This window comes from Oncorhynchus tshawytscha, linkage group LG25 (assembly GCF_018296145.1).
Source record: "Oncorhynchus tshawytscha isolate Ot180627B linkage group LG25, Otsh_v2.0, whole genome shotgun sequence".
Taxonomy (NCBI): domain Eukaryota; kingdom Metazoa; phylum Chordata; class Actinopteri; order Salmoniformes; family Salmonidae; genus Oncorhynchus; species Oncorhynchus tshawytscha.
The window spans coordinates 17266060-17280072 of NC_056453.1; the positions used below are offsets into that span (position 1 = coordinate 17266060).

The 14013-nt window shown below is 44.6% G+C and overlaps 1 protein-coding gene across 1 annotated transcript in view; it reads right to left on the reverse strand.

Annotated features, from left to right (window-relative positions):
• The window catches only part of LOC112224773 (unconventional myosin-XV), a 31805-nt gene that overhangs the window by 14933 nt on the left and 2859 nt on the right, over positions 1–14013 (reverse strand). Inside the window, exons 3-21 of the mRNA XM_042306302.1 lie at positions 13595–13659; positions 13009–13072; positions 12779–12888; positions 12505–12579; positions 12181–12378; positions 11998–12061; positions 11786–11899; positions 11450–11629; positions 11142–11255; positions 9770–9828; positions 9525–9648; positions 9224–9319; positions 8829–9079; positions 8399–8632; positions 8254–8299; positions 8035–8159; positions 7710–7824; positions 5501–5676; positions 5307–5397 (exon numbers count right to left, since the gene is read on the reverse strand). Coding sequence (XP_042162236.1) covers positions 5307–5397; positions 5501–5676; positions 7710–7824; positions 8035–8159; positions 8254–8299; positions 8399–8632; positions 8829–9079; positions 9224–9319; positions 9525–9648; positions 9770–9828; positions 11142–11255; positions 11450–11629; positions 11786–11899; positions 11998–12061; positions 12181–12378; positions 12505–12579; positions 12779–12888; positions 13009–13072; positions 13595–13659 — 2301 coding nt within the window. The remainder of the gene's footprint in view (positions 1–5306; positions 5398–5500; positions 5677–7709; positions 7825–8034; positions 8160–8253; positions 8300–8398; positions 8633–8828; positions 9080–9223; positions 9320–9524; positions 9649–9769; positions 9829–11141; positions 11256–11449; positions 11630–11785; positions 11900–11997; positions 12062–12180; positions 12379–12504; positions 12580–12778; positions 12889–13008; positions 13073–13594; positions 13660–14013) is intronic.

Consider the following 14013-nt stretch of genomic DNA (forward strand, 5'->3'; position numbering starts at 1 on the left):
AGAGAAAGTCCAGTCCTATTCTTAGAAACACAGCCTGTTATATATCCCAGCTGCCTTCGCTCCGCCCATAACACAGGCCACATGGATACCAGAGTCCAGAATGCACACCGTAATCTAATGGTTTACAGCCTGAGCTTCATACAGCTAAAGGTGCTTCCTCATGTCACTGCACTGTAAGTGTATCATAGTGTATTCTTGCAATATGAATGTATGTATGTGCAGTTGAAGTCGGAAGTTTACATACACCGTAGCCAAATACATTTAAACTCAGTTTTTCACAATTCCTGACATTAAATCCTAGAAAAAAAATCTCCGTCTAGGCCCGTTAGGATCACCACTTTATTTTAAGAATGTGAAATGTCAGAATAATAGCAGAGACTGATTTATTTCAGCTTCTATTTCTTTCATCACATTCCCAGTGGGTCAGAAGTTTACAGACTCTCAATTAGTATTTGGTAGCGTTGCCTTTAAAATTGTTTAACTTGGGTCAAACATTTCAGGTAGCCTTCCACAAGCTTCCCTCAATATAAATTTTGGCCCATTTCTCCTGACAGAGCTGGTGTAACTGAGTCAGGTTTGTAGGCCTCCTTGCTGGCACACGCTTTTTCATTTCTGCTCACAAATTTCTATAGTATTGAGTTCAGGGCTTAGTGATGGCCACTCCAAAACCTTGACTTGTATGTCCTACTTTGGAAGTATGCTTGAGGTCATTGTCCATTTGGAAGACCCATTTACGACCAAGCTTTAACTTCCTGACTGATGTCTTGAGATGTTGCTTCAATATATCCACATAATTTACCTCCTCATTATGCCATTTATTTTGTGAAGTCCCTCCTGCAGCAAAGCACCCCCACAGCATGATGCTGCCACCCCCATGCTTCACGGTTGGGATGGTCTTCTTAGGCTTGTAAGCCTCCCCCTTTTTCCTCCAAACATAACGATGGTCATTATGGCCAAACGGTTCTATTTTTGTTTTATCAGACCAGAGGATATTTCTCCAAAAAGTACAATCTTTGTCCCCATGTGCAGTTGCAAACCGTAGTCTGGCCTTTTTATGGCAGTTTTGAAGCAGTGGCTTCTTCCTTGCTGAGCGGCCTATCAGGTTATGTTGATATAGGACTCGTTTTACTGTGGATATAGATACTTTTGTACCTGTTTCCTCCAGCATCTTCACAAGGTCCTTTGCTGTTTATTCGCACCAAAGTATGTTCATCTCTAGACAGAACTCATCTCCTTCCTGAGCGGTATGACGGCTGTGTGTCCCATGGTGTTTATACTTGCGTAATATTGTTTGTACAGATGAACGTGGTAACTTCAGGAGTTTGGAAATTGCTCCCAAGGATGAACCAGACTTGTGGAGGTCTACAATTTTTTTCTGATGTCTTGGCTGATTTCTTTTGATTTCCCCATGATGTCAAGCAAAGAGGCACTGAGTTTGAAGGTAGGCCTTGAAATACATCCACAGGTACACCTCCAATTGATTCAAATGCTGTCAATTAGCCTATCAGAAGCTTCTAAAGGCATGACCTTTCCTGGAATTTTCCAAGCTGTTCAAAGGCCCAGTCAACTTAGTTTATGTAAAGTTCTGACCCACTGGAATTGTGGTACACTGAATTATGAGTGAAATAATCTGTCTGTAAACAATTGTTTGAAAAATGACTTGTGTCATGCACAAAGTAGATGACCGACTAACCGACTTGCCAAAACTATAGTTTGTTAACAAGAAATTTGTGGAGTGGTTGAAAAATGAGTTTTAATGACTCCAACCTAAGTGTATGTAGACTTCCGACTTCAACTGTAGATTTACTGAAGTGTATTGATGGGTGTGGGTGGGTTAGACAGCATACACCCACACAGAATGTAATTGCCTGGTTAAGAGATTTGCTAATGTGATTGCTGGGTGGTAGATTACGAAACATGTCAGCTATGTCTGTGTTGATGACTGATTTAAAGCGATAGTGTACTACAATAGCTGTATCTTAATCCTTGATTACTTTGCTGCAATCCACTATTTTTGGTAATACTAGAAATGTCTATTCATCCATTCGACAAAGTTCAAACGGCACATAGTTTATGAGCTGATACACAAAACAACACCGGATTCAAAACTTAAAAGTTTTCAGAAATGGCTGAAGAATTGAAAGATTTACCTAGAGCCAACTCTGCAAATAGCACTGCTGGGTGATTTGAAAAGTCATCATCAATCAATAATATAATAATACTTTTAGCAGAAATATTTATCTTTAATTTACAATCTGGAGAAACTATGAGAATAGAAAGGTTCAGAACTTTTGGTGAAACATCACAGCACAGTTGAAAAATACAGTGCCTTGCGAAAGTATTCGGCCCCCTTGAACTTAGCGACCTTTTGCCACATTTCAGGCTTCAAACATAAAGATATAAAACTGTATTTTTTTGTGAAGAATCAACAACAAGTGGGACACAATCATGAAGTGGAACGACATTTATTGGATATTTCAAACTTTTTGAACAAATCAAAAACTGAAAAATTGGGCGTGCAAAATTATTCAATTAGAACGCATTTCCACTGCTCCAATGGTGGCGAGCTTTACACCACTCCAGCTGACGCTTGGCATTGGGCATGGTGTCTTAGGCTTGTGTGCGGCCGCTCGGCCATGGAAACTCATTTATGAAGCTCCTGACAAACAGTTCTTGTGCTGACGTTGCTTCTAGAGGTAGTTTGGAACTCAGTAGTGAGTGTTGCAACCGAGGACAGACGATTTTTACGCGCTACACGCTTCAGCACTCGGCGTGCTGCTACTTCGCGGCTGTGCTGTTGTTACTCCTGGATGTTTCCACTTCACAATAACAGCACTTATAGTTGACCGGGGCAGCTCTAGCAGGGCAGAAATGTGACTGACTTGTTGGAAAGGTGGCATTCTACGACAGTGCCACATTGAAAGTCACTGAGCTCTTCAAAAAAACAAACAAAAAAAAGGCCTTTCTACTGCCAATGTTTGTCTATGGAGACTGCATGGCGGTGTGCTCAATTTTTTTTTTTACAACTGTCAGCAACGGGTGTGGCTGAAATAGCTAAATTCACTCATTTGAAGGGGTGTCCACATACTTTTGTATATGTAGTGTACAAAGAGAGGAAGAATAGAAATTCCCAATAAAGCATCCATGGTAACATAGCAAAACCTATAAACCTATTATCAACAGTATACCCTTCCATCTCGCCTTCACCCTCTCTCTCTCTCCTTTTCCCTAACAAATCCCCCCTTCTCATTCAGTCTTCATTCGACAAAATAATAAATAAAGCCTAGGGCTGAAGAAAACTAATATTAAAGTATTAAAAAAACGACATGATAATGAATTATAAATAGTAGAGCCTACCTGTCAACAATCCTGAGGTGTAAGAGTTACTCCAGAGTGAGACAGACCGACAGGCAGAAGGAGAGATGCTACAGCCTGTTATTGCAGTAATAGGGGTTGAAGTCCGAAAACAATAGGAGTATATGGCTAGAGGTGTGTGTGTGTCTATGTGTAACAGGAAACAGAGAGAGAATGGGCGTGGTAAGGGTAGGTCAATTGGAGGAGGAGGAGAGGGCTGAAATATTTACATGGGTGACCACACCCTACTTCCATCCCATTACCTGGCAGTGACGCATTGAGGGCACAGCAGGCTACCTGGTGACACATTCACTTCAATTCACTTACGCCTTTCATCCCAAAGATCAGTTCTAGGATCAAAAGTACACAATTCCTGTAACTACATGGGCAAAGTCACCCGTTTTTGCCATGTAAGTTACTGGGTGGACAACTTAGTCAAGTAATGTTCTTTTAAAACAGAAGGGATCCACACCCATATATTTATTAACAAGTAGATATAAAATCAGTCCCAACTTCTTAACATCCTAGTTTAGTCGCCGTGGAAACTAGAACACTCCTTGTAGAATTTATAAGGGTCTCTCCTCACAGGAAGTGACTGTTTCGTAACCTACGGATCGGAACTATGGACGCCTCGGCTCTCCCCAAACACAAAGATATGGATTTCCAAACAGTTACTATGTCAACACAATGAGAAACACTTGAACTTATTCCAAAACTAACGTTCTCACACAGTCAACTCCTCAGAGTCCAAAGTCTACTGAATCTGAAAAGGAACCAGGGCTATTTCTTTAACCATGGAATATAAACATGAGTAACAAACACCAACAGATAGTACCAAAGCAACAGTCATACTGTTTGCAAAACTTTACCAAGGCAACAATATAGCACAGTTAAACGTAAAAACACCCACGCTGGTCCAAGGCCATAGGATTAAACTACAGTAGTAGACTACGTAAGGTTTTATATTTTGGTACAACAACAGTATCAAGATGCATTCAATGAGGATTCAGGCAAAACATGGAAGGTAATGACTTCAGGGTGGGAGAGAGAGAAGGGGGAAATGACTTCAGGGCGGGAGAGAGGGAAGGGGGAAATGACTTCAGGGCGGGAGAGAGGGAAGGGGGAAATGACTTCAGGGTGGGAGAGAGAGAAGGGGGAAACGGGAGAGAGGGGGGGAAGGGCGGGAAAGGGAAGGGGGAAACGACTTCAGGGCGGGAGAGAGAAGGGGGAAACGACTTCAGGGGGGAGAGGGGAAGGGGGACGACTTCAGGGCGGGAGAGAGGGAAGGGGGAAACGACTTCAGGGCGGGAGAGAGGGAAGGGGAAAACAACTTCAGGGTGGGAGAGAGGGGGAAGGGGGGGAAAGGGAAGGGGGAAACGACTTCAGGGCGGGAGAGAGGGAAGGGGGAAAAGGGGGAAACTTCAGGGCGGGAGAGAGGGAAGGGGGAAATGACTTCAGGGCGGGAGGAGGGGGGAGACTTCAGGGGCGGGAGAAGGGGGGAAACGACTTCAGGGCGGGAGAGGGAAGGGGGAAGGGGGAAAGGGAAGGGGGAAACGACTTCAGGGCGGGAGAGAGGGGGGAAGGGGGTGGGAAAGGGAAGGGGGAAACGACTTCAGGGCGGGAGAGAGAAGGGGACTTCAAAGAGGGGAAGGGGAAACGACTTCAGGGCGGGAGAGAGGGAAGGGGGAAACGACTTCAGGGTGGGAGAGAGAGAAGGGGGAAAAACATTCCTCCTTTACACCTGTGATAGGGTTCTTTTACCATTGGTGTTGTGCAACAAAATGGACTGAGGCAGGAATTTATAGCACTATCTATAAAGGCTGTAAACATAATATGGTTGCCAAGTAACATGTTAATTGTCTCAGTTATAGATAGGCTGATTATTTTCTCTGTGTGTGTGTGTGTGTGTGTGTGTGTGTGCGTGCGTGCGTGTGTGTGCACATGTATCTTACCCTCCACTGTCGTCTCTTGATTGTGTTCCTGGTGATCATCATTGCAGCCCAGAACTGAGTGAAGGACAGTCTCAGACGCTTGTAATACTGCCTGTACACAGACGGGGAACCAGTACTGCAATCTCAATCTCAAGACTTTTCGTTTTTCTTCTGTCTCCTTCCTTGTTACACATCTCTCTCTCATCTCCCCATACCTGGCCTGATGTCCTCGTATGTGGCTCTGGATGACAATGGCCTTCTGTTTGAAGAACCTAAAGTTGCGCCTGCAGATGAACCCTCTGATGTTCCTCTGGATGGTAACCGCAGCCCAGGTCTGAGTGCTGTTCCACTTGTCCTCCACACGCTGATACAGCACCTCCTTCAGAAACACCTGCACGCACACCACACATTAAATACTTTATTTGAATCCAATCCAATTTACATTCAAAAAGGATCCAAACTTTTCAAACGGCACTCAAGTGTACAGAAAGCACCTCCTTCTCCAAATAGCTAGGCTGCCCACGACAGCTGAAACAGAGCAGTATCTAGCCAATTGCTTTGCCCTAGTTTTTGGCAGGCCCACAATCTGGATGCCACGCACTGCAGCAAAGGCCTGCTCCATGTAGTCGTCAAATGAGCAGCCAACTTCCAAAATGAGCGCCTCCCCTCACAACAACATCTGCCGTATTTGGCACACAGAACACATCAGCATTAAACCAGGTTCCTCTTACACAATCAATCAATCTATCAAATGTATTTATAAAGTCCCAAAAATTTTTTTTTTACATCAGATGATGTCACAAAGCGCTGTACAGAAACCAAGCCTAAAACCCCAAACAGCAAGCAATGCAGAAGCACAGTGGCCAGGAAAAACTCCCTAGAAAGGCCAGAACCTAGGAAGAAACTTAAAGAGGAACCAGGCTCTGAGGGGTGGCCAGTCCTCTTCTGGCTGTGCCAAGTGGAGATTATAACAGAACATGGCCAAGATGTTCAAATGTTCATAGATGACCAGCAGGGTCAACAATGTTTATGGATATGTGCTATTGGTGAGACAACCTGTCACACCACGCTGGCTATCAGGTCGAGAAATCGGTCACGACTATCAACGAACAGCAACCATACACAACATTGGCAACAGACTTCATTACATTTGATTCAAAAGGCACTCGCACATCTGAGCAAACTTTGCATGGCAACAGTTGAACAAGATGAAGGAAAAAGGAAACCACACACTGCTCTTGGTCTCATGGCCTTCATCAGAGCTTTTGTGAATTTTATGTATGTAGAATACCATAGAGTACCAGAGCACTAGATTATATTTTGTTGGTAGAACGCGCAGCTTTAACAGTAAAAGTATTGTGCTATACATGGAATGGGAGACCGAGTGGTCAGCACAGTCCAGATTGGGTCCAGATTGGGGACGCAGGCCGGTCCAGTGCTGTCGTAGCTGCATCCATCTGAAACCAAGGAGTGTTGTCCTCGATGTAGGATGAGATGTTCCATCAGGGAGACAGAAGCTTCCGCAACAACACAGGGGTCCTACACAACAACACAGTCACTGGCTCCGTGTCCATCTGAGCTCCACTCCAGTCCTGTTACACAGGTCGTTGAGATCCGGCCAGTCTGACCAGACTCCAAAGCCCACAGCACAAGTGTCCAATTTTCCATTGGCCTTCCTCCAATGGAAAATTAAGTTGTCCTCAGTGTCCGTGGCTTCCTCCGTAGGTGTAGTAATTTTCCAGCTGTGGAGTCGTCAGTGTTGAGCACAGGCGAGTCAGTCTGGCAGCAGTGTAAATCCACTCAAAATCCGGGACACCCAAACCCCCCTCTCTTTGGCTCAGGAAGGTTTTATATATTTTATTTGACCTTTATTTAACTAGGCAAGTCAGTTAAGAACAAATTCTTATTTTCAATGACGGCCTAGGAACAGTGGGTTAACTGCCTTGTTCCGGGGGCAGAATCGACAGATTTGTACCTTGGCAGCCTGGGGATTCGAACCTGCATCATTTCGTTTACCAGCCCAACACTCTAACCACTAGGCTACCCTGCCGCCCCATAACGTCACGTGTGTGTTTAAGCATATCCACTTTCTCACCACTTGAACAGTTGTGTTATTAATTTCCTTCAGAACCTGTGAGATATGCACATTTGCAAGCAGATGTTGAATCTTTGCTAGACACACACACACACACACACACACACACACACACACACACACACACACACACACACACACACACACACACACACACACACACACACACACACACACACACACACACACACACACACACACACACACACACACACGATCAAGTTTACTCTTTAGACCCCAGTCTAAGATACTAGATTTGGCTTGCTTGGATAGAGCTTCTTTTTCTTCTATGAAACAACTGTACAACGTTACAGTGCCTTCTTAGGTACCTTAGTGAGTCCTAGCTGGTACTGTCCCTCATCAGCCCCTACAAAGTTCAGCAACGCCACGGTCTGCTCCTTATCAGACATGGTGGCTGGTCGCTCCACCAGGAGGATTCCATACCTGGTTAAGAGGGAGATGGGACGGGAGGGATGATAATAATTTGAGGAGAAGCTCAACGAGATCTATGAAGCAGCAAGTGGTGGTTGGCTCCGAGTTTGACTTTCTCCCAGTGAGATGCTGGTATACTGTACGGTTGGTACTGTATGTGTGTGGATGGTGGTTAAACCGTCTGAATGAATATTAGTTTGCATTGGTTGGTTTGGCCAGTACCTCTCCATAAAGAAGGAGAAGGGGATGCGGATGGGGAATCCCTCCTTCCTGATGGTGATGGTCTCAAGTATCCCAGCATGCCTCAGCTGGGTTGACACATAGTCCACATCAAAGATACCGGGAAGCTGAGGGCAGACGGACAGGATATGAGATCATGTAGGTTTGTAACTTTTGGCCTAGAAAGGGCGCAGTTGGCTACATTTAATGTTGCATACCCACCTTGACATAATTTGGCTTGAAACATCGAATAAAGGTGGTTTTACACCTGGATGGAAGGGGAAAAAAACAGATCATCCACCACTGCCTTGCTTCTCTCAGCAAACAAAATTAAAATATATTTTGCCTTTTTGTAAAAAAACCTGACCTCTCTAGTCGTGTGGTGAGCTCAGTCAGGGACTGTTGGAAGTGTGCTGCCACCGTGGAGGGCTGTTGCCTGTGACCTTTACCCCTCCAGCCCAACTCTCTCTGCTGCAGGTAATTATCCTGCACCTTACGGAACAGCCCTGACACCATCTGAGATACAGAGACCGATTGATTGATTGAATGGGTGATTGAGTGAGTGATGGGTTGATTCCCCTTAAGACTACAGGAATGACAAGTTCACCTTCAGTCTACTCCTAGCAAACAGCTCAACCACCTCTGTACGGAACTGATCATGGTTCTTATTCAGAAAGTTATGGACCTACGGAGAGAGAGGAACATAAAGAGAAAAGAAAAATCACTCTGTCCATCCATATCAACATGTCCTAACTCAGTGGTTCCTAAACACTTAAGAAGCTAGAACCACCTGGTACGTGACAGCTCCGGCGTAGTGATACACAGTGAAGACAGGCAGAGGGATCTTGGGCTTAGTGTAGTGTGGGCTGTTCCCATGGTGATAGTGGCACTTTTGGAGGAAGGTGTGGTCGGTGGCCTGGGGTAGGCAGGTCTGGTCATCCAGTATACGGAGGATACCATGTGGTCTGGAGGAGATGAGGTCCAGACAGGAGTGGAAGTCCTGCAGTGGGACGGGGTACCACTGGATCTGCTCTGTACTGTACTCTTCCTGGAGAACACACACACGAATGCACTCACAAAGTGCCACCGTTTTTAATCAGTATTCATGAATGTCAACCCCATTAACTATTAGAGACGCACAATGACTTTACTGATTGTTTGACTTGTGAACTCTGACCCCGGGCCCACTGACCTGTTCCTGGGTCACCACAGCCTTGTTGACAAAGTGCTGCAGCTGCTCATTGGCAAAGTTAATACACAGCTGTTCAAAGCTGTTCACTCCCAGGTCCTACAACACACAGGTAAATATATGTTTAATAAATGCATATAATATGCAATAGAACAGGGTGGCCCAACCCTGTTTCTAGATAGCTGCAGTCCTGTAGGTTTTCGCTCCAACCCTAATCTAGCTCACAATCTAGCATATTATCAATCGATTAAATCGCACATTCTCCATTAAAATTCCATTTACTGTGGTCCTCATTGCCCCTCACCTCGAAGCCGTAGATGTCCACTATTCCCACGGTGCTGTCCATTTCTGTAGGGCTCAGCCAATCATTGATCTGCTCCAACAGCCAATCGAACAACACAGAGTACAGGGCCTTGGCTATGGCATCTCTAGGAGAAAGGGAAAGATAATAGATCATTATTTTTCTATGCTGCTCTAGATAGTATTGATTAACTCCAAATATAAGGTGGAGGAGCTCACTCACACGGCAGTGCATGACTCGGTCAGTACCTGGATTCTATGGCACTTTCCACAGACAGGGGGCAGTAGATCCTGTCATAGGTTGTCTCCTGAGGAGGGACAGGAACAGTGCCTTCAGAAAAAAATGTGTGCCCCTTGACCTTTTCCACATTTTGTTGTGTTACAGCCTGAATTTAAATTGGATTCAATTGAGATGGTTTTTTTTTCCCCACTGGCCTACACACAATACCCCATAATGTCAAAGTAGAATTATGTTTTTCCCATTTTTTTTTATTTTTTACAAATCAATTCAAAATGAAAAGCTGAAATGTCTCGAGTCAATAATTTCAGACACAGATTCAACAACAAAGACCAAGGAGGTTTTCCAATGCCTCACAAAGGGGTACCTATTGGTAGTTGGGTCAAAATTAAAACAAATGGTGACTTTAAAACAGTCACAGAGTTTAATGGCTGTGATAGGAGAAAACTTAGCATGGATCAACGACATTGTAGTTACTCCACAATACTAACCTAATTGACAGAGAGAAAGGGAAGCCAAAAGCTAAAAATCTTCCAAAACATGATTCATGTTTGCAACAAGGCACTAAAGTAACACTGCAAAAAATGTGGCAATGCAATTAACTTTTTTGTCCTGTATACAAAGAGTTTTGTTTGGGGCAAATCCAATACAACACTTTACTGAGTACCAGCCTCCATATTTTCAAGCATAGTGGTGGCTGCATCATGTTATGGTTATGCTTGTAATCGTTAAGGACTGGGGTGTTTTTCAAGGATAAAAATAATTAACTGAATGGAGCTAAGCACAAAATCCTAGAGGAAAACCTGGTTAAGTCTGCTTTTCACCAGATACTGGGAGATTAAATCACCTTTCAGCAGGACAATAACCTAAAACACAAGGCCAAATCTACACCGGAGTTGCTTACGAGTGGCCAAGTTACAATTTTGACTTGAATCTACGGGACGACCTAAAAATTGTTGCCAAGCAATGATGAACAACCAATTTGACAGAGCTTGAAAAAAATGTAGAACATAATGGGCAAATGTTGCACAATCCAGGTGTGGAAAGCGCAGAGACTGACCCAGAAACACTCAGAGCTGTAATCACTGCCAAAGGTGCTTCTACAAATGATTGTCTCGGGGGTGTGAATACTTCTGGAAATTAGATAGATATTTCTATATTTCCTTTTACGATAAATGGAAATGTTTTCACTTTGTCCTTATGGGGTATTGTGTGTAGATAGGTGAGAAGAAAACCCATTAAATCCATTTTGAATTCAGACTAACTAAATGTGTAATGAGTCAAAGGGTATGAATACTTTCTGAAGGCACTGTAGATCAGCTAATGTATGAATAGTTCAAGAGAGAATGAAGGGTGAGGGCACAGCGAAGGGTTTGTTCTGACCGTGACTTTGTGTGTGATGACAGTCTGTAGGGCCTCTGAAGACACCTGCAAGAGAGAACCTACTCTCCTGGCCTCTGCCTCACTGAAGATACGGGCCACCTCAAACGACTCACTCTAGATACACACACGCGTACAGTATTAGATATTTCTCTACGGTCTGTTTCTCACATACACTGTGTATCAGACATACAAATGAATGAAAAACATCCAAACATGCATACTACTCTGAACAACTCACATCCTCTTTGAGCACAGACAGACACCTCCTCACCTAAGAATACACCCACCATACACTCACCCTCCCTTACCCACTCTCTCACACACACCTCGTAGGAACTGAAGCAGATATTCCCCAGCTGTAGTATGGAGGAGAGGATGGCCCAGACTGTGGAGATCTGGTCGGCATGTAGACCAATCGTCTCAAAGCACTGGGCCAACAACAGGAAGTCCTGTTTGTCCAGCTTCCCCTTCAGCTCACAGGACCCGCCCTGACACAGAGAGAGGGAGGCCGAAGTCATCTATTCAGCTCGACTGATTGTTCCCTCAATCCTGGTCCAGGGAACACCTGGGATGTGCAGGGTTTTTTGATTCTACTAACGGATTCTATTCATTTGATCCTACTGATCCTACTAATTGGGGCTTACTTGGTTGAGGTAGTAGTATGTCTCTGCTCCCTGCAGATAGAGCTCCTGTTTGTCCCAGTCGTTCATCCCCGCCAGCAGCTCATAGAACACATGGTAGTTCCTCTCCTCATTGGCCTGACGCAGAGACAGTACAAGTTTGGTAACCCATGAGTAACGTGTCAGACTGAGGCTATGAGGAATATGCACCCAGTTGTCTCACACAAAGACCTCACCTGGAAGACAACGCGTGACTTCTCAAGAAGGTACTTTGACAGCGAAGTCCCCACCACCACACCCCTGTCGACCATTTAAAAAGATTGAAATACATTTTTCACCCCCTCCGGTTCCATGCCAATTGAACACAACTTTGTTTCTGTACAGAGTGAAAGAGATGAGGTTCCTAGAGGAGGACATACTGGAGAACGTGGACGTGAAGGTATTTGCCAAAGCGACTAGAGTTGTTGTTGAGGATGGTCTTGGCATTACCAAAACTCTCTAGAATCGGCAGCACCTCCATGGGCTGTCTGAGGTTGTTGTTCCTGCCTTGGTACATGGAGCTGAGGTAGTGGACTATAAGCTTGGTGGCCTCGGTCTTACCTGATCCACTCTGACCACTGTAGAAAGAGAGAATACACTTCAAAATAGCTGGAGACAAGATGACAGGTCAATACAGGCCTCCAAAGAGAGAAGGAGAATAGGAAAGAGAGAAAGAAAGAAAGAGACTGGTGCCTCTGACATACCTTATGACGATGCACTGCTCTTGTGGTGAGCTCTGAGATTGGCTGAAGGCTGCATCGGCGAAGGCATAGACATGGCTGCACAAGTAGAGACACAGACCCACAGACTTACATTAGCAACAGGCGGATTTCCCTTGGCGTTACACTGTGCATGTTACTCTGCTGTCACTCAGATTGGCAGCATAGTTATAATTGTGTTATTCTGGCATTACAGTGGGTTTGGTTCATTCTAGGGTTCACTCTCGATTTACTCCTGGGTTACTCTGCTGTTACTCACGGAGGGTTGCGTTTCTGCTCCTTGCCCTGGTACTGCTGTCGGAGGTCCTCTGTGTAGAGGTCAAGGGGCTTGAAGGGGTTAAGTGACAGCAGCATGTTACCTATGTACGTCTGGGACACACAGGGGAAAGATGGTGGTTATCTGATATGGCTGAGAGGTAGAGCTGAGATACACATGTTGATATGGAGAGAGAGAGAGATTTCCTCATGTTCAGTTGTAAGGTTACATACGTAGATGGAGTCCCGGTGAAACCTCTTCTTCAGATTCAGCAGCACAGAGCTCTCACACACCTCCCTGGAGACATACACCAGTTAAAAGAGAGGTGTTTGTCGGTTACATTCTCAATGTAATCCGTCACAGTTACAAGTTGCCTGTCCATAACTGTAATCAGTAACGTCATTTTTTGATTACCCCCAAATCGGTAACGTGATTACTTTTTTTTGGATTACTTTTCCCTTAAGAAGCATTAGAAGAAGACAAAGGATCCATCAAACACATTTGGTGTGTCTCTGACTGGTTGTCAGATTCGCTCAGGTGGAACAAACTTAAACTTGCACCTTTCAATGCTGAATTGAATGTCTCTAAGAAAACAGAAAGGTGCCCTAATATATTTTCTTTTGTCCCGCAAACATCCTCTCTGAATTAGAAGTTATCCTAGGAGTACTCACCTAGTTTTTCAAAAGTATCTAGTCTGATTACAATATTTTTTGCAGGTAAAGTCCACAGTTCAAAAAATAAAATGCAAATCAGATTACATGTCATCAGTTACTCCCACACCCTGACTGTGTGCACGCCCTCTCTCTCTCTCGCACTCACTCAAGCTGGGATAGATCCTCCACCTCGTCCACCTCCACAGCCTGGTCAGACCCTGGCATCGCGACCTGAAGGTGAACCCAGAGCAGGCACGTGTCAGCCACGCGTCGCCCTCCAGAACTATGTACAATGGATCCTTCTCCTGACCCACATACTGTGCCTTCTTTCCGTAGCTATATTTCTTGTCAAGCAGTAACTGTTTTTTTTCTCCTTCACTTTTCATTGTACTCTAACCATATCCCTCAGTGCCATAACCCCGCCCAGAGCCCCTCTACCACAGGTAACCAATACATCTGTATTCATGGGAAAGGCTGAGTCACTGTGATAGTTGATACACTGTATGCTTGTGCTATGCTCTATTGTATTGGTACTGACTAGAAAATAAATAAACTAGTAGAGGTCTGCTTTACAGGCTTTAGTCA